Here is a 22,693-nt window from a genome sequence, read left to right as displayed (position 1 = left end):
ATATCCCGTGATTTTTTTTTTCTCCCGCTGAAATATGGTCACAAAAAATATCAATGAGGTCCACTTGAAATAATATATATATTTATACAAAAATTGCCACGTTTTTAAGACAAATAAATTCAACTGGTCGAATGGTCGACGCGTTTCGGCTCTTCAATGGAGAGCCGTCATCAGGACCTCGTGGTCAGAACTCACACGAATGAAGAGTGATGTTTACGTCTGGTCGTCCGAAGAGTTCGCCTTTGTATTTGCTGCGTCCGAGTGGTCTTTGGATGCGAATTGGGGTGCCATCTGTTGTAAAGTGTTGAAAGTTTTTTCACGACTGAGGTTAATAAAGCCTGTTCAAGCTGACGAAATAGGTGGTGTGTTTCTTCCATCATTAACGAGGAAATTCTGGCATGTTCTGATGAAGTATCCCTCGAGAAAATTCAATTTTGTCTTAAAAACGTGGCAATTTTTGTATAAATTAAAACCAGGCAAAGTTACTCATTTTTTGTGATAATAATATATATATATAAAATCGTCATCGTCAGAACGTGGGATAAATGCGCATACCAACTGCGAAAGCCTTTGGGACATTTTTGTAAACAACTTTATTTACGATGCGATCGCTGGAAAAGCGGTGGAGCGATTTTATTGATTGACTGATGAGAAAAATTATGATTAAAGATTTGAATATCGATTTATTTTTATAAAACTAAATGTTTTCAACTCGCGATATAATGCATTGACGTCACATCCAGTGGTAAAATCTCATCCCAAGGAGGGTTTCATGGCCGGGCGACTCGATTGGTATATTGTAAAATTAAATAATTTCACTCTAAAGATCATTTCCGCAACGTGAAAATTAATCATTTCGTCTAATTATGTATAATAGAAGTTTGTTATTATTTATAGATTTATTACCTCACATATTATGCACGGGGCTTCACATTGATTTGGGTCTCTTTGGTTATTATTAGGAAGCACGTGCAACATAATAATGACACTCGTTTAATTGACGCTGCTCATTGTGATGGCAATAATAATGTAGAGCTCTGAATTTTCTTGAAGTTTCTCAGAAAACGCGATGATAGCCAAATCTTCAAAATAGACTTATTCAGCTCATTTGAATTCGGGACATTAAGGCTTACTTATAGAAAAGTGACCCACATGAGATAAGTGATGAATGCATATTTGTAGCCAAAGCCGCAACTAACGGGAGAACCAGGGTCTGGGTGTGCAGGATAAAACGGGGTGCCATATTTAACCCTTTAACCTTCAGCATTACGAGAGAGGCCGCTTAAATGTGTACTTGCCCCTGCTGACTAAGTATCTAGTTGCGGCCCTGTTTGTAGCCTCGCAATTGATGGCAATCTATTCTCGTGTTCGCACCAATAACTAATTCCATTTCCTGTAGTAATGCTTGGCTTAAATTCGAAGAAATTTGGCTGGAGCCTAAATTGTTTTTTGATTTATCAAGTTCTGATGATAGAGGGTATATATTGAAGGATCTAACACACCCCGCTTTACATCTCTCAGAGATATCCAAGCATTTCCAAAGGAGGGATGTGCATCCCGGAATTTACTAAATAACAACGAAAAAATTAATGCCCGCAATGGCATGCTGCCAACAAAATCTCTTCACTAGCAAGCAACCAATAAGCTTTGCCACTTGGCTAATATACATGTTTGGGGTAAATGTGATAAATCAGTTATTGTATATATGCATACTTACAAATTGTCTTAGTGAGTTAGATAAATTTTATCACTTTTTTTCTATGAATATGCATAATGCCCAAGCATCAATGGTAGATTTGATAAATACCGAAAGCATCACTTTTACTTGCGATTATGCATAATGACCAAGTCTATAGTAAGTACATGAAATTTATCACTTTTGTCCATGATTATGTTATGCATAATACCCTAGTATCATTGGTGAATTTGGTAAATATGGAAAGAAAAAATCCAAATGAGTAGAGATGAGTTGGCAATTATTATTTTGATCAAATGTTGATCAAAATTGAGATCGTACTCTGATATAATGATACAATGCATGTATGAATTATCACGTATATTATATAGTATGATTTATCATGTTTTTTAACGATGTGATGCTTCAATATTATGCATAATTTTTTTAGTACTTTTAAAATTTGCCAACAACACAGTACTATGCATAATCGCCAGTAAAAGTGATAAATTCAGCGAAATTTACCAGTTACCAAAATGCTTGGCAATTTGGATAATAACCAGTTATTATACATAATAACTGGATTTATCACATTTACCATAGCATATATATATATATATATTATTTTATTATTATTATTTTTTTAATAATATGATCACGTATTCCCTAGAGATCTTTATGATCTGTCCAGGGAATTTGTTAGTGTGTTAGCAGACATCCATGCCCGTACCAGGATTTGAACCCAGACCTGCACAGTCAGAAGCTAGCTCCCTAACCACTGGACTGTCAGGCGACGTATATATATATTATCTGTTGGATTTTCGTTCAACATTTGTCTAGAATTATGAGATGTATAAAATAAAAAATATATATACACAACTGTGTCATTGGGCCAGGCTCACCATTTAGGAAGGCCAGGTCTTCTCTCTCTCTCCCAGTTTTAAAAAATACAATAGAAATGGACAAACAAGGTGGAATATTTTGTCTCCCCCAGGCACCCGAGTGGCACATGGTAAGACGTGTGTCTTCCACTATGAAGGTTACCATCAAGGTCCATGGGTTCGAATCCAAGTCAGCAATAGTTGGAGCCTTCATTCCCCACTCAACTCCACTGGTTGAAAATTGTGGTATGGCAATATATGACCAGAGTTGGTGTGCGGTAAAGTAGTTGTCTCCCCCTGAAAAAGTTGAAATGACTGGCCTACATTGGGCTATAAATAACAATGATGATAAACCATCTGTTCAATCTAGAGATCATGTGCTACATAGCATTCAAGGTATATGATTGATGTTTAAAATTGTAATTGAATGCCCTCCATATATCTAATCAAATTTCAACTTATGATGCATGAACCATATTATGGTGATCATTGTAAAACAGTTGAAAAAAAAAATTCTTTAGGCATGATGTTAAGGCCCTGCATAGGCACCAACAACACATTTCGGCATGCACCAAGTCCAGGGTTTAAGCTACGGTCACATTTTTCGCAAAATGCGAAAGAAAATCGTAGAATGCGAAAAAAGTAGCAGCCACTTTTGCAAAAATGCGTACAGGAGGTATGCAAGGAGACGTCCAACCATGAATTATTACATTAGCATTGCAGCATTTTGCTAAAGCTTTCCCCCCCTCCCCCCCATTTTCGCTTTTTTGCGAAAGAAATTTTTTATCCAGCTTAAACCCTGACCAAGTCGTTAGAAATTCTTCAGAGGAATTTTTATTAGTTGCATGTATGGCAGAGACCCTGGGAAGTGTTATGCACCTGTAGGTGCTTGCCTTGATCTTTATATGGCAAATTTTGATTTTGGAATGAATTCTGGGGTTACTCTGAGTGATGGTACAGAATATTGTGGGTGTTCGAGCACCCACTGCACCCCAGGCTCTGATGTACTATGTAGTAAGTAGTAAAATTTGTAGAGGTCAGATTGAAGGCTCTTAATTAAATCATTTTTTAAGATGATATAGTGATTGACCCTGTCTAACAAAGATAATTGTTCCGGAATCATGTTTGTTAGCCAAAACGTGATTTCCCACAGGTTTCTATATAAAATAATTTAATTCATTCCACATACTGTCTAAAAATTTAAGATAAGTTTTCAAATCACCGCAGAGCACTATAAAAAAAAAAGCAAAAACTGACTGAAGGCTGAAATGAACAGGTTTAAAATTAAATGGGAATGAATCTATAGGACGATGAAGAAATTGACTATATTTTAATTTCACACTAACACACAACCAACTAGCTTCAGTGTACTAAAGCTGGTGTTGGCAAAACCCAGTCAAGTTCGTAGGTGTCCCCATCCATTTGTAATTTGATGAGGTCAATTTTTGTGCCTAATGCATGCAGATCAAAAAGAAAATCTCCTAGAATGTCCAGACTGTTCAGTTTGATGCTAACAGTCTTGCATTGAAAGCACGAGCTTTTCTTTTCAGTGCATTTTCTATCAGGTAAATTTTTAATTTTACATGAAATGGTTCAAAAAAATTTCAGAAAGAGAAATGAAGTTACATCTGGGAAAAGATTCTGAGTTAATTGGGATCGAGTAACTGTAATTCTCTCTCTTTGATGATAATTGGTGCTGAAATTTTGCTCATGGCACAGCTGTTTTATGTTAGCATGTGCATCCATATCAACAGAAATGTTCATTAGCCAGGGCAGGAAAATAACAACAAATTTGTAAGCTGAGGTGTTTGTTAGCCAAAGCATCACTGTACAGATACCTTGGCAAGCATCCAAGTTCCACAAGCATCGTGGTGACACTTTAGTGCTGCACAATTTCTCTAATATTCAACCAATTCAACTAGATTGTTTAAAATATAGACTGAGGACAGCATAAAAAAATTTAGAACTTTTATCAGAAACATAGGAAGGGTTTGCTAAGTCCTGGGGAAAAAGGTGAAAAAAAAACTGAATTCTTTCCCTGAAAAAAAATTATGCTTTGCTCCTTAAAAATTTGGCTACTTTACAGTCTTTACTGCATACCAACTCTGGTCATATATCACCATACTGCAATAATCAACCAGTGGTAAAAATTTGGCTGCCGTGTACTTTTTTTTTTTTTTATTTGTCAAGTCCTGCTGTATTATAAAAGAATAACATTTTAAAGGTATTTTGATATCTTTATAATTCCAGTTATAAAAGTTCAACTGTAATTTGCTCTAGTATGACGATGTGTTTGTGTACTAATTTCTTTTTTTCTCTCTCAATGCCAATTACAGTAGCAGAAGAAACAACAGGGTCTTTCCAAGGCAGACATCTGTACTTTTTCCACCGGATCCTGAAAACGATTCAACCAATCGTATCTGCAATGGCCGATTATGGTTTGTTCAAGACATCTGTGGCATTTTCTGTGCAGTATTGACATGGAGCCTTCTGCTATATGCAGAATACGTTGTTGTGTTTGTCATCTTGGTTCCCAGTCCGAATTATTATTATAGCGCTGTAAATTTTATAGTTTTCCAGTTCTTGGCAGTCCTTGCTGGGGTGTCTCATTTGAGGTCCATGTTTTCTGATCCTGTGAGTAAAATATATTTCCCACTATACAAGTATTTGAAATAGTTGGTATGTGTAGTTCAGCATTTGTACACAGCCAAACCTCGTTATAAAAACTTCAAGAGATCAATCATTAATTTGTTTATACCCATTGTAAAAAGACAATCTGGATCATGTCATAAAAAGTATTAGCCTAATCATGCCTACCACACAGAAGACCTGAATATGATTTTAAAAATAATATTAGTTAATTGTATTTATAGTTATATACATTTGGTTCTTTCTCAGTTCTAACCAATGGTAATTGGTTTAATCTTAACTTTGGGAGGAAAGGGGAGACTTGTGGCAACCCTCGACTGGTTAGAACATCCTATGCTGTACGTGGAGTCATAATTAAATTTTCTGTTAGCAGTGTATTAGGTGTGATGTACTAGTTTTATCTCTCTATAAACAAACTCCTCTTGTAGTGTTTCTATGGGATACATACAATTTGTTGTGGATTGATGACATTTTTGATCATAGTCTGCTTTCCTGACGAGTGCAGTCAGTTCCTGTAGCTGCTTCTTGCTATTCAATATATTTAATTGCAGTTTCTAGAGCTTTATTTCATCATTATGTTAAATTCTGAGAGACTCGACAGTTGCTGCTTGATCTTTTTTTTGCAGCAGTACGGAATGTCGGATAAGCGAGACTCTACTGTATTCATTCAATATTGCTTGGTCGCAGCCTATACAAGGGGATGAGGTGGTTAAATATGACAAAAGTAATGACTGAGATGTTACAAGAAAATTTTGAAATCATAGTACAATCTACAACTATTTGGTGGGAGGTTGTTCCAGTCGGTAATGATTTTTGGAAAGAAACTAAATCTATATATGGAGACAATCTGACGAAGCAAAGGTGGGTTGCAGTTTTTTGGGGTGGTTAAGCCTAACACAAAAAGAGGATTTAATTAGAATGTTTGAAGTATTGATATTAAAAAAAGCATGGAGGATTTTGAAAAGAAAAGTTAACGGAGAGCAAAGTCTAAAAAATTTAAGCGGTTGGATTTTGAGTTGGTGCTTGAGATCCGAAATGGAGACACGAAGACCAGCAGTTAAAAATAAAGCATGTGGACTTATTTTGGATAGATTCTAATTCATATATGTTGGTTTGCACATGGGGGTCCCAAGTTTCACAGGCATAGGAGAGAACACTGAGGATATATGTCTGGAAGCACAGGTAATGGACATGACGGGTGGAGTTTTTCAGGTTGCGACAAAGGAAAATGAGTTTCTGAAGACATTTGCAGGAAGTATAGTCAACGTGAATAGTCCAGCAGAGATTATAACACCGAGATATTTATAATGGGAAACCTCAGAGCAAAAGAATTGTTGATTCAATGATGGAAATCGAGGGGAAATTATTTTTACAAGTAAATTTCGTAAAAACTCTTTTTAGAGGAGCTGGGGGGGGGGCGGCAAATCCCAGTTTGAATACCATTCGGAAATAATGTTAAGGTTGTGTTGAAGAGATTCTTGGTCGGATGTATTGGAAACTGTTTGGTGAATGGCAAAATCATCTGCAAAGAGTCTGATATGGCAATTAATGGAGTTAGGTAGATCATTGATATAAATTAAAAATAGTAATGGTGAGAGGACAAAACCCTGGGGCATGCCAGACTTAACATGAAGAAATGAGGAGTTCTGGCCCTCGAATGAGACAAACTGGCTGCAATTAGTGAGGAAGGCCTCCACCCATTTAACAAGTTGAACATTTAGACCAAGGTTTGAAAGTTTTAGTGGAAGTTTATTATGGGGCACCCTGTCAAATGCTTTGAAAAAATCTAGGAAAATGATACGGATGGAGGTTTTTATCAATGGAGTTTGTTAGATCATGTATGAAAAGGATGAACTAGGTATATACAGATAATGAAGATCTAAAGCCATGGAGCATGGTAGCCGAGATCAATAAGATACTTGCCAAAGTAAGATAAGTGCCAAAGAATGTTTAGAGGTGTCACGAGTTTGACACCCGGTTAATCGTTGTCAGTAAACTTTCCTGACGTAGGGGTACAACAGAAATGGCGATATGATGGCAGGGAGCCCCCCATGGAGGGGTTAGCGTACCCACCCCTTGATGAGTATAAAAAAAAACAAGCCTGTTTTGGATCGGCAATAAATTGTAGGTTCCAGTCTAATTGGCCCTCATGTGCAGAAACTGACTGTGGTGCGACAAAAATAATCAAATGATCTAAACCCATGTTGGTTCGAAAAGTAAAAGTTAATTAAGTCAAGGTGAGTACGGATTTCTTTGGCAATTATGTGTTAAAAAAGCTTGCAGCATGAGGAGGTGATTGCGATAGGTCTGAAATAAAGGGGATTGGATAGTGAACCTGATTTATGGATGGGTATTATCTCATTAATTTTCCAGTCAGAGGACAGGTTAGATACATTCAGTGAGACATTGAAAATAACAAGGAGATAGTTTAAAATTTCATCTACGTATAATTTGAGGGGAGTGGGATCGAAGGAGAAAACAGAAGAGAAGGCCTGCTATCAATCAGTTATTGTTATCGGAAACCCTGAGTCCCAATGCGATCATATGAAATGATGTGCACTGTATTCCAATAGCTCTCAATAGCTCTTCGAAACTGTCCACCCCTTTGGGAAAGAGCAGAACCGAACACATCTCCAAGTTAATATTTCTTTGGAGCCTATAACGTAAAGTTAAACTTAAAGATTAAGGAACCTCTAACGTAACTCCTTTGGGAAAGAGCGCAAACCATCCGAAGATGGTCTTTCTGGGCGGTCAGTGGTCATATCTTTCTGCCTATATTCCAATATTTGCTATAGCGAGGTTTGGCTGTAGATATGCTTGATGAATTGTCATAACTCCTGAGTAGGTTCACATTTGAATATCATGATTTCGCAAAGCAATTAAAAGACTGGCATTATCAGTGGGGCTCACTGTTAAAACATGATTATCATTTAGTCTATAATATACAGAAATTAAGTTTTGTATTGCTAGTAATTTATTATTTCACTGCCTATAATACCCATCGCTCAACCACGTTTTCTTCAATTACTCGGAGGATTGACAGAGTGGCAAACCATTATAAAGAAATGAGCTATTATATTATACTGGCAGCATTAAAGAAGTGGCAAACCATTATATAAGGTTTATCATGCATATGCATAATAAACACATTCTGAAACACATTGCTAGGGAACCACAATAACCAAAGTAAACATTCCAAAAGCCATTGTTGAGGCCCAGAAAAAATTGTTGCCTGGCAGTTTTTGATCCATTTCGGGCATTTGCCCAGCTATGACGAACTTTTAAAGTAGCCTATCATTCACAGAGAGCAACAGACCTACAAACAGTATAAATGTAATTCAGTCATAACACATTACTCGCTTCATTTCTGAAATATAGATGGCAGCACTTAAAAAAAATCACACAACACTACATTCACACTCAGACTTAGGTACACACACACAGTAACACTTCCAGCACAGCTTACTAGGTAGTAAATCGCCCATAGATGGTGATAGTCCTGAATTGTGCTCAGTTTTAAAGGAAAAAAAAGAAAGCCTATCATTCACAATCCAGGTCCTGTTTGGCATATATGCAAAATTTGGTGCTGATATATCTAAAATTGTAGATTTGTATAGAGAAAACACACTCTCTCAATTTTATATATATAGATTATTCAAATTCTACTTTCCTTGACATTGTACAATGTCTTGATCTGTGATTGTCTGTAAATAAATGCTCATTCCTATTGTTTCTCTTCCTTATTTTCGCAGGGCGCAGTTCCACAAGGAAATGCCACTAAAGAAACAATACAACTGATGGGGATGCCAGAGGGCCAGGTTGTATACAAGTGTCCAAAATGCTGCTGCATCAAGCCCGAGAGAGCACATCACTGCAGCGTGTGTCAACGTTGCATACGTAAGATGGACCACCACTGTCCTTGGGTCAACAACTGTGTAGGGGAGAAGAATCAGAAGTATTTTGTTCTATTCACTGTATGTTGTTCGTGCAATTTGTTCAGTACCATTTCATATTTTTCGCATTAAGAAACAAACTGAAGTTCCTTCATTTATTTCTGTATGCAAAAACTCCATTTTGAATCCTTTACTTACTTCATGAAATAGATTTACCACATATTTCTGTCTCTCTCTCTCTCTTTATATTTAAATCATGCCCTTTTGATTATGCTTGCAATATGATTGCATGGAATGTTGAATTTTGATTATAAATTCATTATATTGCAACGTATGAGGGCTACAAGCCTTTACAAAGGACTGTCTTCTCCATCTCATTTCTTTGAACTATTGGTTGCTATGGTGACTTAAGTTAATTCTTTTTGATTATTTTGTTTTTTGGGCAGTTTGATCTGCGTATTCGTTGTGTTCGGTCACGCTATTCCTTTCGTCCCTGTATTGTGCTTAGCCTAATAAAATAATTCACCGTGTTTGATCCGTTTGTAACAAACGTGACATTTTTGGTGGAGGCGCCGGGTAAAATGTCACGTTTGTTACAAACGGTGGTGACTTCTCTCATCAGCAGCGCCTGGTATACGTCCTCGGCCACTCCTTTCAGAGGTGATCCTGACCAAGATCCGACGAGGTGGCTGAAGGAGTATCAGAGAGTGTCGAACTTCAACCGGTGGGATGACAGTCATCGCTTGGCCAATGCGTACTTTTTCCTCGAAGGTACTGCGAGGCAGTGGTTCGAAAACAACGAGGACACACTCACTTCGTGGTCAACGTTCGAAGCTGAACTGAAGAAAACCTTTGGTGACACCGAGCTGTACGTTCGAAGAGCCAAAGAACGGCTGAAGAGTCGAGCGCAAAGGAGTGGCGAACCAAGTCCATCATACATCCAGGACGTATTGGGACTTTGTCATCTAGTAGACCCGGCCATGTCAGAAGAGGACAAGGTATCTCACCTCATGAAAGGAGTGGCCGAGGACGTATACCAGGCGCTGCTGATGAGAGAAGTCACCACCACTGCTGAATTCGTCAAGTGGTGCCATTACATAGAAGAAATGCAGCAGAAAAGGATCGGACGAAACAAATTTGCCAGACTCCCAAACGTTGTTCCTATAGCTGCTATCGAGGAACAAGAGGATTTGTCATCTCTTATCCGTCACATTGTGCGTGAGGAGATCCAGCGCTTAACCATGCCACCGGCAGAGACGCACCAACCAGGACTGCAAGCGATCGAGGCTGTCGTAAGGGATGAAGTGGGAAAGTCGCTCGCTTCTCTGTCTGGAGAACGTCAACGGCCGATTTCTCCTGGATCAAGACGACAGCGCCAGTTGACGCATACCCGTAGGACGGCAAGATTGGAACCAACATTGGAACAACTTCCGAGGAAAACTGATGTGTGGCGTACACAGGACAACAGTCCCGTTTGCTTCCACTGTGGACGTCCCGGACACGTCGTACGCTATTGTCGAGAGCGAAGGGCCATCTTTGACACCTACCGCAACAGCCAAGGCCGTCATGCTTCGTCATACCCCAGTAACAGCCGCATAACCGACGAGACCAGCATACCAGCCGCCAGGACCCCTCCATCCAGCCCGTTTCGTGGACGATCACCGACACGCCGCTACAGATCCCCGTCGCCGTATAGACGTTCTAGTCAGTCGCCGAATCGACGAAATGAGGAAAACTAAGCCGCGCGACCTTTGTTGGAGGTGAGGCCGCTATTTTTCAAAATCCTCCCAATGTCGCTAAGATGCTCGGAAATCATGTTGATGTTATCCTCGACGACCATCCCATACGTGCACTAGTGGACTCTGGAGCCTCTTTCTCTGTGATCTCAGAAGATTTTCGACGTCATTTACGCAAAATTATGTTTGTAAATAGTGAAAAATGTTCCTCACAAGATGTTATCTTAAAAGTCGCTAATGGCAGTTATGTAAAACCTCTTGGAACCTGTACTCTTCGTCTCACCGTCAATGGTCACAGTCAACCAGTGGAATTCACAATTATGCCGAAATGTAGCCATGATGTCATCCTCGGTTGGGATTTTCTAGAAGCGTCTCAAGCAATCATAGACTGTGGCAAGTTAGAATTTACGTTTGAAGAGATCTTACATGATCATCGGTCTACGCAGAAAGGGGGGTTGTACGCTGTAGAGGATTATACCATACCAGCACGCTCAGTAACTAAGATACAAGTATCTGCTCCTATGCTGGATAATGACATTGACGTTATCGTAGAAAATAATAGGTTTTTATTGATGAACCAAGAAGTTGCCATCCCATCAACCATCATGAGCCTCGCTAATAACAAAGGGGAACTGTGGGTCGCTAATGGGCTAGCCCAACCTCGACGTATCTTGAAGAACATGTGCGTTGGCCACGCCGAACAACTTGACTGTAACTATGTGAATGCTTTATCGGAAGTGCTGTCGTACGAGAATGTTAGCAAGAGTAATGCGAGTCCAGTCGATTATTCGCAAATGTTGTCAACGGATCTTGATAGTGAACATCAAAAGAAATTGCTTCTATTGCTAGAACAGTTTCCGGAAGCTTTTGGTGATGGAGGTAAGGTGGGGAGTTACAAACTCAACGTGAAGCACAAAATCAACACTGGAGACCATTCTCCCATCAACCAAAGACCTTATAGGGTATCACCTGCTGAACGTCGAATAATTCAAGAGGAAGTTGAAAAGATGCTGAAAAAAGAAGTCGTTCAGCCATCTGAAAGCCCCTGGTCCTCTCCTGTAGTTCTTGTCAAGAAAAAGGATGGCACTTGGCGATTTTGTGTCGATTACCGCAGATTAAACAGAATTACCAAAAGAGACGTCTACCCACTACCTCGTATAGACGATACTTTGGATTCTCTAAAGGGCGCAAAGTATTTCTCCACCATGGATTTATACAGTGGCTATTGGCAGATTGAGGTTGATGAAGCTGACCGTGAAAAGACTGCTTTCGTAACACCAGAAGGACTATACGAATTTAAGGTGATGCCATTTGGACTTTGTAATGCTCCAGCAACTTTTGAGCGCATGATGGACAATCTCCTTCGTCACCTTAAGTGGAATATGTGCTTATGCTACCTCGACGACATCGTCGTCTTTTCCGAGACATTCGATGAACATCTTAACCGTTTAACAGCTGTTTTTCAATGCATTCAAGACGCAGGTCTTCACTTGAACCCAAAGAAATGTTTGTTTGCAGCACCGGAAATTAAAATTCTTGGCCACGTTGTGAATGCCGAGGGAATTAGACCAGATCCAGATAAAGTAAGAGCCATTACAAATTTTCCTGTTCCACAAAACATCCGAGATGTGAGGAGTTTCTTAGGGCTCGGCTCTTACTACCGAAGGTTTATAAAGGATTTCTGTCTGAAAGCTGCTCCATTGCAAAATTTATTGAAAAATGACGTAAAATTTCGTTGGGAAAAAGATGAAGAAGAAGCTTTTAAAGTTCTAAAGAAAGCCCTAACTTCCGACCCAGTATTAGGGCTATTTGATGAGAAGGCTGAAACAGAGTTACATACCGATGCCAGTGGTTACGGAATAGGAGCAGTGCTAGTCCAACATCAGAACGGGAAAGAGAAAGTTATAGCATACGCGTCCAGAACTCTATCAAAAGCCGAGAAAAACTACTCCACCACGGAGAGAGAATGTCTTGCGGTCATATGGGCCATTACAAAATTTCGACCCTATATTTTCGGAAAGCCTTTCAAGATTGTTACCGACCATCATGCCTTGTGCTGGCTAGCCAGCCTGAGAGATCCTTCCGGACGGTTAGCACGATGGGCGCTGAGACTGCAAGAGTACGAGGTCTCAATAGTATACAGAAGCGGAAGAAAACATAATGATGCCGACAGCCTTTCAAGGTACCCCGTTGACGAAAGCTCCGTGCCAGAGGACATTAGTGTCATAACTTCAGTCCTCGACCTAGCAAGTGAACAACTCAAGGATCCCGATGTAGCTAATAAGATCCATGCTTATGAAGGGTCAAGCGGCTCTCTTAAGACCGACTTTGAGGTTATCGACGGCGTTTTGTGCAAGAAGAATTTTGATCCGGCGGAAAAAAAGTGGCTACCTGTTATTCCGAAACATCTACGGTTGGACATCCTCAGACATTTCCATGATTCCTTAACAGCAGGCCATTTGGGATTTGCGAAAACTTACGACCGAATACGAAAGCGATTCTCCTGGCCCGGTCTATATCGAAGCGTACGTCGCTATGTATTGCATTGCAAGGAATGTCAGCGAAGAAAAAACGTAGCTCAAAAACCACCGGGCCGTTTGATTCCCATTCCTCCAGCAGAAGCACCCTTCTGTCGTATTGGTATGGATCTGCTTGGACGGTTTCCAAAGTCTCGAGCAGGAAATAAATGGATCATTGTGAGTACTGACTATTTTACCCGGTATGCTATAACAAAAGCACTGCCTTCAGCAGATGCACCAGAGGTAGCCAAGTTTTTCGTCGAAGAAATTATGCTAAAACATGGAGCTCCGAGAACTCTTATAACCGATCGGGGACAGGTTTTTCAGTCAAGACTCGTTGCTGAACTCAACAGGCTTTGTAATGTGACCCACAGATTGACCACGGCGTATCATCCTCAGACGAATGGCCTCACAGAACGTTTTAACAAAACGCTAGCAGATATGTTGTCCATGTATGTCGATGTCGAGCAGAAAAACTGGGATGAAATCCTACCATTCGTCACGTTTGCCTATAACACTGCTCGACAAGAAACTACTGGATTTACACCTTTTTATTTATTACATGGACGCGAAGCTGAAACTACCCTAGACACTATGTTCCCATACAGTTCGGGTGAACCGGAATCTGATCATCTTGGCCAATTAATTGCACAAGCAGAAGAGGCAAGGCAGATAGCACGGCTGCGAACTTTACAGGCTCAACAATATGACAGCCGACGTTATGATTCTCAACACCGAATGGTAGACTACAAGCCTGGAGATCTAGTGTGGATTTTCACACCTGTAAGAAAAGTCGGGCTGTCGGAAAAATTGATGAAGAGGTACTTTGGCCCGTATAAAGTTTTGAGAAAATTATCAGATGTGAATTATGCGGTAGAAGATTTTGATCCTGCTTCACGACGGCGGAAATCAAGAGATGTTGTTCATGTGCTCCGTATGAAACCGTACAATGACCCGGACGCTCAGGACAGTTCCTGTTCCAACGACGACAATACTAAGGAGGAACAAGGAGAGGAACAAGGCTGACAACAAGTCTCATGAGCCGTCGTACAAACAGCGGGACGCTGTTTCTGTGAAGAGGGAGCAATGCAACGTATGAGGGCTACAAGCCTTTACAAAGGACTGTCTTCTCCATCTCATTTCTTTGAACTATTGGTTGCTATGGTGACTTAAGTTAATTCTTTTTGATTATTTTGTTTTTTGGGCAGTTTGATCTGCGTATTCGTTGTGTTCGGTCACGCTATTCCTTTCGTCCCTGTATTGTGCTTAGCCTAATAAAATAATTCACCGTGTTTGATCCGTTTGTAACAAACGTGACATTATCATCAACTTTTGAGCAAAAGTGTTCAAAATTGTTTGACAAACTACTGCAGTTTATTAGAATTATTTCATGATATGAACAGTTATGAACCACGAGCCAGTTATGCATCTACTATAAGATTAAATTCACTTTAGCTAATTTTTATGAATTAGATAATTTTTACTATTTTTCATAACAACTCAAAAGTTTAAATTGACAAAATCTCAGAACTGGAATTGGGCTTGGATCACACCATAGTAATTTTGTAAAAGCTGTTTGATAAAACGTAGAAAATCCAACCAATATACCTATTGGTTTTTACATTCACTCGAATATAACTGATACGCTGAGGCATTTGAATTTAAAAATCACTGAAAATTAGTGAGAGAACTTGCATAAGCTAACTAACAAGCACATTGTAGACTTCATATGCTGTTTTTTTCCCTCATTTTCAGTAATTTTTCTAATTCAAATATCTCAGCAAATATTGCGCTTGAAAACATTATTATTTTTTTCGTTAAGTGATAGGGCAAAAACTTTCTAATTGAAAGTCAGAGAACAGGACCGTATAAAAATTAAAATTGTCTATCTCGGTACATATACGCTTTCAATAGAGTAAATGACATCTAAGATGTGGACATGTTATTTAAAATATTTTTTTTCTAATTTTGAAAGCATGTTTCTATATCTAATGGATTACCAGTTATTTGAGGTGAAGCAGACTTACGTTTTTACCCTGTGTAATATAGATCAGTGTTTCTCTTTCTTGACTGCCAGACCCTGACATCAGTAAAAGCAGGTCACAAGTGATTCATCATTTCATTTTCCCCCATTTACTTCCCGTTAGTCATGTGTATGACCTGGCTTTCCACTCACAATAATAAATTAACCTGGCTGGATGCTTCAGAAGGCTGTGAACCACTCATATAGATAATGAGTGGTTATTTACTGTATCATGCATATATTACAGTCAATGACCCTAAGTAGTCTATCTTTTTGTTATACTTCAGACTTTAACTATAAATGGCAGTTATAGTACTTTGTCGGTGCACATAGTGGAATAATTGCATACTATTACTCTACCTTATCAATTTTTACAATCTAAAGTAGCAATCATCAGACTCTTTAAAAAATTTAATTGAATCTTTCAAATTTTCTTTAGCAAGCCTAAGAAACAGGATTTAATTGAAGTTAATTTTTCCCACATGGCATCAGGGAAACTTGGATCCAAAGCATGTTTGTCAAGTTTACATAAATGTTTATGTTTAGTGAATCCTGCTTAATGCATACAGCCATATAATATAAGAGTATTTGATGAGGAATTTCTCAAAAAGAAAAATATAAGGGGGGTAGAAGAGAGGATCTATACTAAAATATAAGGGTATGGGGGGATCAAGAGTCTAGAAACAATTAATTTTAGTCAGGAAAACATCTTGAGCAGAGATTTTTTAAGTGAGAATAACTGTATTTTTTCTCTGCCTTTCATTTTTTGTGAAAATTCTTACTTTCAAGTGACATGTTTTCTTTATGCATATTAACCCATTTATTCATTCTCTGTAGTTGTACATTGCTGTGATATCAACTCATGCTTTCATTTTGGCTGTCTGTCATTTTGTCCAATGTGTTAATACAGATTGGAACAGTAAGTTTTGTTCAAAAGATTTATTAAACATTTAATCCCCTTTTTAACATGAAAACGAAAAGACTAGGACAGTTACAGTCAAATCCCATTGCTGCAAATTTTTGCTTATAATAAGCAAAAATAAGGATATATACAAATATAATTTTTGGTCCTGTCTTATGGGATATTTATTAGATCAGATACAGGGAACCAAATTTTCTGTCTTTGACATTCATTGTAAAATAATTTGATTGTATCTTCCATAAACAAAATTTCGTGTTATTCACTAAATTTTAATTAGTTAAAAAAAAAGAATTTTTGCTTTTCTTTAGCCCATTTGCATCCTCCCTCTGAATTTTTACTTGTGCTATATCTCCATGCATCTATAAAATACATGGTTTGTGTATAATGTAAAAACAAATTGTTAATTTTTTTGTCAATAAAAAGAACATGCAATCTCACGGATTATTTCACTTCCGGATGAAAATAGGTTAATGTGTGACCAAATAAATTGTTCTGCATCAATTATATTTTTTTGTAATTAGGTTTGACTTTACAAACATTCTGAATTGTTTAATCAATGGAATTTTTCTTATTTTTGATCAAAATTATCAGCATGTGTAGTAATAATGATAAATTTTAATTTCAGAATGTTCGAAAAAGTCTCCACCAGCAACCATTATTTTGCTCATACTACTTATTTTTGAAGCTTTGCTGTTTGCAATATTCACATGTGTTATGTTTGGTACACAAGTGCAAGCAATATGGAATGACGAGACTGTAAGTTTGTTATGTGTATCAAGAACATTGTGGTGTAAATATCACAATGTTTACAACACAACACAATATAATAATTTGTAATGCAATAAATTTGCAATATACTGTATAACTTTTCATGATATTAAGTAAATTGAACATTGAAATTATATTTTACAGGGATCAATGTTTTTCTAAATATAACCAAAATAATTATAATTGTATTGTGTGAAAAAAACATGTATTAATTTTTTTTTTTCAGGGTATAGAACAACTAAAGAGGGAATCAGTACGATGGCAAAAGAGGTCGCCTTGGCGTAGTTTGCGCTCTGTGTTTGGCCGGTTTTCTTTGATATGGTTCTCACCGTTCCATGGTCCTGTCCTTCATTTTGGTAAAAGCGATGGGTATTTATATTCTGTTTGAGACAAGGTATAAATTGTGCTGTTGAAAATATTTTTTTATCATTGTCCTACCTGGTGACGTTAATAATTTTGTGTCAAGATTTTTTTTTATGTAGGTGTATTGTGATTTTCAATTTTTTAAATATATATTTTTTTGCAATATTTGGACATTGTTAATCAATCATGACATGAATATTTCACACAAGAAAATATCATTTTCGATTTGAATTATTAGTAATAATTATAATAAATGCATCTTTAATACCAGAAGATCTGTAATATCCCATAATGTTTTTTTTTATAAATAATATTTTTAAATTCATTTTTGAATCCACATCCATTCAGGATGTTTTTTTTTATCTTCCAAATGTTATTTATTCATTTTTTTTTTTTTTTTTTTGCAGCATACTTTTGTTTGTTTGTGGTGTATATGTGCATTATATCTGTGTTTTTAGTTATATAATTTTACTTGTTTGTATATTAAACAATTAGACAAAAAATTGTAAACACATTTGACATATTTCGCTATGATAGACAAAATCAACCTAAATGATGCTGCAGCTTATATTTCTTGGGAAGCGGGGTGTGTCTGGTCCTTCAGTATCTTTGGTCAAAGTTCCTTCAATATCAATAGCTTATATTTCTTTTTTCAGCCAACTGTAAAATTCTTTCAATAATAGCTAATAACACTGAAATCTCTCTGACATGACTAGCTTTTGTTTTATTGAATACAAACATTGCTCATATAAGAAATATTGAACAAGGTTCACTGAGTACGCTACCGTCAAACAGGAAAATCCCCTGATTCAACTTCAAGGGACTGAAAATGTGATTCCGTATATCCACTCTAATGAGGGAACATTTTAGTAAAAGGGACTAAAAATTTTGTTTGTTGCATCCAGAGATTTTTGCATAAGATTGATTCTCTGCAGTAGGGCTTGACATTATTACAAAAATACTTTTTATATAGATATTAGATTGATTAAAGTATACTGAACTATATTCATTTATTTAAAATCTTTATTACTATAATTTCTGGAAAATAAGGCACCTTAATGAACTCCCTACTACCTTAACCTCAAAGAACTTCCAAATTCACCTTTTATTCAGAATGTTATTTATTCATGAAACATGATTGGCCATGAAACACTTTCATTTGAAAGTCATGTAGACATTTTATTTCTGAATTTATACCAGGATTAGATGTTACATGGTTTTTCACGTAAATTTGTTATTAGTAATAACACGTCCAGAGAACTCTTTCATGTGTACAATAATTCTCACATGCCACAAGACACTTTCACATAGTAAGGACCCGGGTTTTTTGATTTACCCATGCCCCAGGGACCCCAGGAATGTAAAAATAGAGTTATTGCAATGTAATATATAATGTCATACAGTTGAATCACGTTATAACAAACTCCAAGAGACTGGAGAAATCACTTCGTTATAATGAAATTTTGATATAAAGAAATTCCACATGTTTTTGCATTGTTCCTATGCAAACTCATCTGAGGGATTAGAAAAGCGTTCATTAAAACAAGATTTTTACTTTAACAGTCTTCGTTAAAATGGGATTCGACTCTACTTATTTTCACTAGGAAAAAAAAAACTAATAAGAGTTAATTAAACATTTTTTTTTTTCAAAAATTGAAGAACAAAAGCAAATATCTAAATAAATTTTAACAGTTCAGCAAAGTGTTTGTTTATGCTCTCAAATCTGAAATAATTATCATTATTTTGTAGCAAATGATTTATAAAAATGGAATTTTATTTAGAATTTCACACAAAAAATGAAATTAGTTTGTTGCTATTTTATTGGTAATTCTTCTAATTCATAAGCATAGTTAATGATGACAATCATTGTTGCTTTATGGTTAGACTGGCATCGTCATGTTCTTTGGCTAGTTATCATGAAATGATAGAAATATCTTTGTCTACATGTGCCATATGTGTGCATATTGTATTCCTATGTAGTTTCATACACAATGTATTAAATACTTCTGAATTTTTAGTTTCTACCACATTAAATGTAAAAAATGCATTGAATGCTGTTGATAGAGTTATGTTGACCTGCGCTTTTCTTACCTTATCTTGTACAGACAATGAGGCATAATGAAATTTTTCTTGTTGCAGATGATTTTTTTGTTATTATGATGTTTGTATACTTTAGATCATGGGTGCACAAACTCTGGCACACTGACCATTTCGAGAACTTTATTTTCCACACAGAACAATACTAAAAATATTCCATTACAGTAGACACTCTATAATCTGGCTGGTCCTGTAATCCATTGTTTTTAGGCTGGTTTTCTTCATGCATAAAAGAGGAAAACATTCCACTGCATGTCTGTGTGCAAAAGTTTATATTATTCAAATGTGCTTCTTAAATTAACTTCCAGTAACCCAGCAGTTTTGGCACACCCTGGTCTGATATGTGCTGGAATTATCGAGTGTTTGCTTTACTTTAAAATATGATTCTAGGACCCGAAGTTAAATGTGATATACATATATAAATCATCCTAATAATTATGCAGAAATGACCTCTGTACCACTCAAAATGAGTATCATCATAGTGGTTTCATCAGTTTTTTTATTCATATATTGATCTCAAAGTAATTCAGCTTTTTATAGCCTATGACTCAACTAATCATAGATAATATATGGTCCACCAGCAGTTTGTGCACTAGTGATATAAATCATGAGTGCACAGACTACGACTCCTAGACTAATCTGGGCCCCTTCTGGAATTTTATCTTTCAAAATATCTATCTTTACATATGCGGTTGAGTATAATATGTATGAGAAATAGAATTATGATAATTATTGAGTTAGACACAATGATAACTATGCAGAAAAAGAGTACCTCAGCACCAATTAAATGTTTTTGAATGAATTTTATCAGTGAATGAATTTTACCATCCCACCTGGGATCCATTTGCTGAAGTTAAGATAGGATACTAATTCCTCTACTTCAGCACCTCACGCCACAGTGTGTGAAATAAGGAAGGCAGGGTCATGTCTGCAATGGTGTAGAAGGTAGCATGCTTTCCTGGTTTGCCAGAGCTTGCATTTGAGTCTCGGTGGAGACCAGATGACTTTTTCTTTTCGAGTTCACCTTGATAAAATATCCTGAAAATATCTGTTTCCTTGGTATATTGGGCTGAGAAAAAGCTGTCTATCTCCCCCTCTCTCTGAATTTTATGTGTTTTTCATTAATACACACGATCCATGAACAAGAACTTTCACTCTTATTCAGGCTGCAAAAGTTTATTCTAGGCAATGTATGGCTTTCATGCCTAAAAGTTTGTGCGCCCATGCTTAGATGAAATGTATTTGTGTAAAAAGAGCTTGATCTCATATACCGCTGTCATACCATGTCTGTTTTAATGTCATAGCAATCATTGTTTGCAGTTAATCCATTGCTATAGCATATCGTAGAATGACATATATGCGATAAAACTATGTTCATTTTCTTGGCTTATTATCAAAGTCATTTCACATTCCTAAAGTAAAATAATTTTGGGTGCTTTTCTTATTGTTTCCGTTGTGAAACCAAAAAATAATACTATTTATTTTTATGTGAGTAGTTTTTAGATGAAACCTTTAGAATTGTATGCATAGCATGCTTATTCATTCATCAAAACTTTTTTTTCTCTCTTGATACATTCCTCATTAAAATATAGGCGGGGGAAAGCATCTTGATTGATGAATTATCCTGCCATGCGATATAGTTATTTTAGTTATAAATAAGAAAAATCTCAATAAATCGCAAATAATTATTCTCATGAATCATGGGGAAATGAGAAGCTTGTATCGGGCAAGGATAGGAGTATAATGCATTTTGAATTTTGCATGAATATTTTTCTGACAGAGTTATGTACATAGTGCGCTATATGTGATAGAAAATATTCTTTGTACGAGTCAAAAAATGAATATATATATTATATTATACATATACACATTATGTATACACGTCCAATAAAGATTAATTTTTTTTAGTCTTTTTTATGTTGTATTTATTTCTCAATACTGTCTTCAAATAATTCCAAAACTAATGAAAATCAGGACCTAATATAAATTAAAAATTGATGAATAAGAAAATAATTAAAAAAATATATAGATCAGTACCTATGAAAATTCGAAACTGATGAAAGAAGTAATTTCAGAATTGTTGAAAATTCAGAATTAGTGAAAGAAATACTTTATATAAGAGTTGGTCAAAGCCTTCAATAATTTTGGAGCCCTTTTTAATTGGGCCCCCTGTTTAAAATGCATTGATTTAAAAAAAATTCATTGACATGCTTTTTTTTCAACTGTTACCGTGAGTGCGGGGCCCGCGCCTGTCACACATTCCTGAGGATGGTTGTGGGGCGGTAGGAGCTATATGTGGACTAAAATTTGGGGGGGAAGTGAGATATATATATATATACACACACACACACACACAATTCCTGAAGAAGGGAGAGGTCAAACACAAAATTTGGGAAACTGGTTTAAAATTACCTTCAGTGTTAAATTTTCGTAAATTTTTGCATCAATTTACATTTATTTGTGTTTTTAAAATATTTTGTATGGATATTTCTGGGCATGTATATTCTGAAATAATGGATGCCGATTCCCCTTTACAAAATATATAAAAGTGTGTGGTCTTAAATATTTTTTGGTGCCCCGAAATTGTTAAGATGCACCTTTGCCCCACTATTATTTTCACACCGGGCTTCACATCTAGTAAGGGCGGCTCTGGGTATAGGCCGAATTATTTAGTAGCCTAAACAGGAATCATTGTTGAAATTTTATTTAAAATTATCATAGGAGCAACAGCGTCCATTAAAAAGGCTGAGAGCCTTAAATTTCATACTAAACGTGGTCGTGATCTCCGAGGAGAATGTTGTTCTAGATATGAACAGACAGATGTTCTAAAATCATCTCATTCATTCAATAGAGTCGGCTATCGCAGCTCTTCATCAGAGGTTTGAGAAGAAAACTCTTTCTTTCAATCAGTCATTCGCCCTTCAGGAATCGAGTGCCAAGCAGTGATACATAATTATCATGGATCCGAAGAAGATAAAAAAGTCCTCGTCCGGAGGAGCCCAGCAAGGTAACGTCGCCGTCACTCCGGGCCCGAAGATCGTGAAACCAGTCGCTAAACCTGCTGCTGCTAAAATCCTGACGAAGGCCAAGGCGAAGGCTTCTGCCGCCAAGAAAAAGAAAAAAGCTTCCGCTAAGAAGTCATCTAAGAAGAAGACCAAGTCCAAGAA

General features: G+C 36.9%; 2 protein-coding genes across 2 annotated transcripts; both read left to right on the top strand.

Annotated features, from left to right (window-relative positions):
• The first annotated feature begins 583 nt into the window (after nucleotides 1–583).
• Nucleotides 584–21,439, top strand: LOC149090133 (palmitoyltransferase ZDHHC3). The gene is made up of 6 exons (XM_089232383.1): nucleotides 584–792; nucleotides 4,893–5,190; nucleotides 8,958–9,179; nucleotides 16,214–16,295; nucleotides 16,924–17,054; nucleotides 17,293–21,439. Exons 1-6 carry the CDS (start codon nucleotides 773–775, stop codon nucleotides 17,452–17,454), a joined length of 915 nt encoding a protein of 304 aa, XP_089088509.1. The 5' UTR covers nucleotides 584–772; the 3' UTR covers nucleotides 17,455–21,439.
• On the top strand, nucleotides 9,680–10,837 carry LOC149090134 (uncharacterized). Its single transcript, XM_089234403.1, has one exon. It carries the CDS (start codon nucleotides 9,680–9,682, stop codon nucleotides 10,835–10,837), a length of 1,158 nt encoding a protein of 385 aa, XP_089090529.1.
• Nucleotides 21,440–22,693: the final 1,254 nt, after the last annotated feature.

Source organism: Pholcus phalangioides, unplaced genomic scaffold, assembly GCF_987345545.1.
Source record: "Pholcus phalangioides strain wild (caught in Gottingen) unplaced genomic scaffold, Ppha-v1.0 ptg000001l_1, whole genome shotgun sequence".
Taxonomy (NCBI): domain Eukaryota; kingdom Metazoa; phylum Arthropoda; class Arachnida; order Araneae; family Pholcidae; genus Pholcus; species Pholcus phalangioides.
The sequence above is the reverse complement of the archived record's forward strand: the minus strand, read 5'-3'. Positions and strand labels throughout refer to the sequence as shown.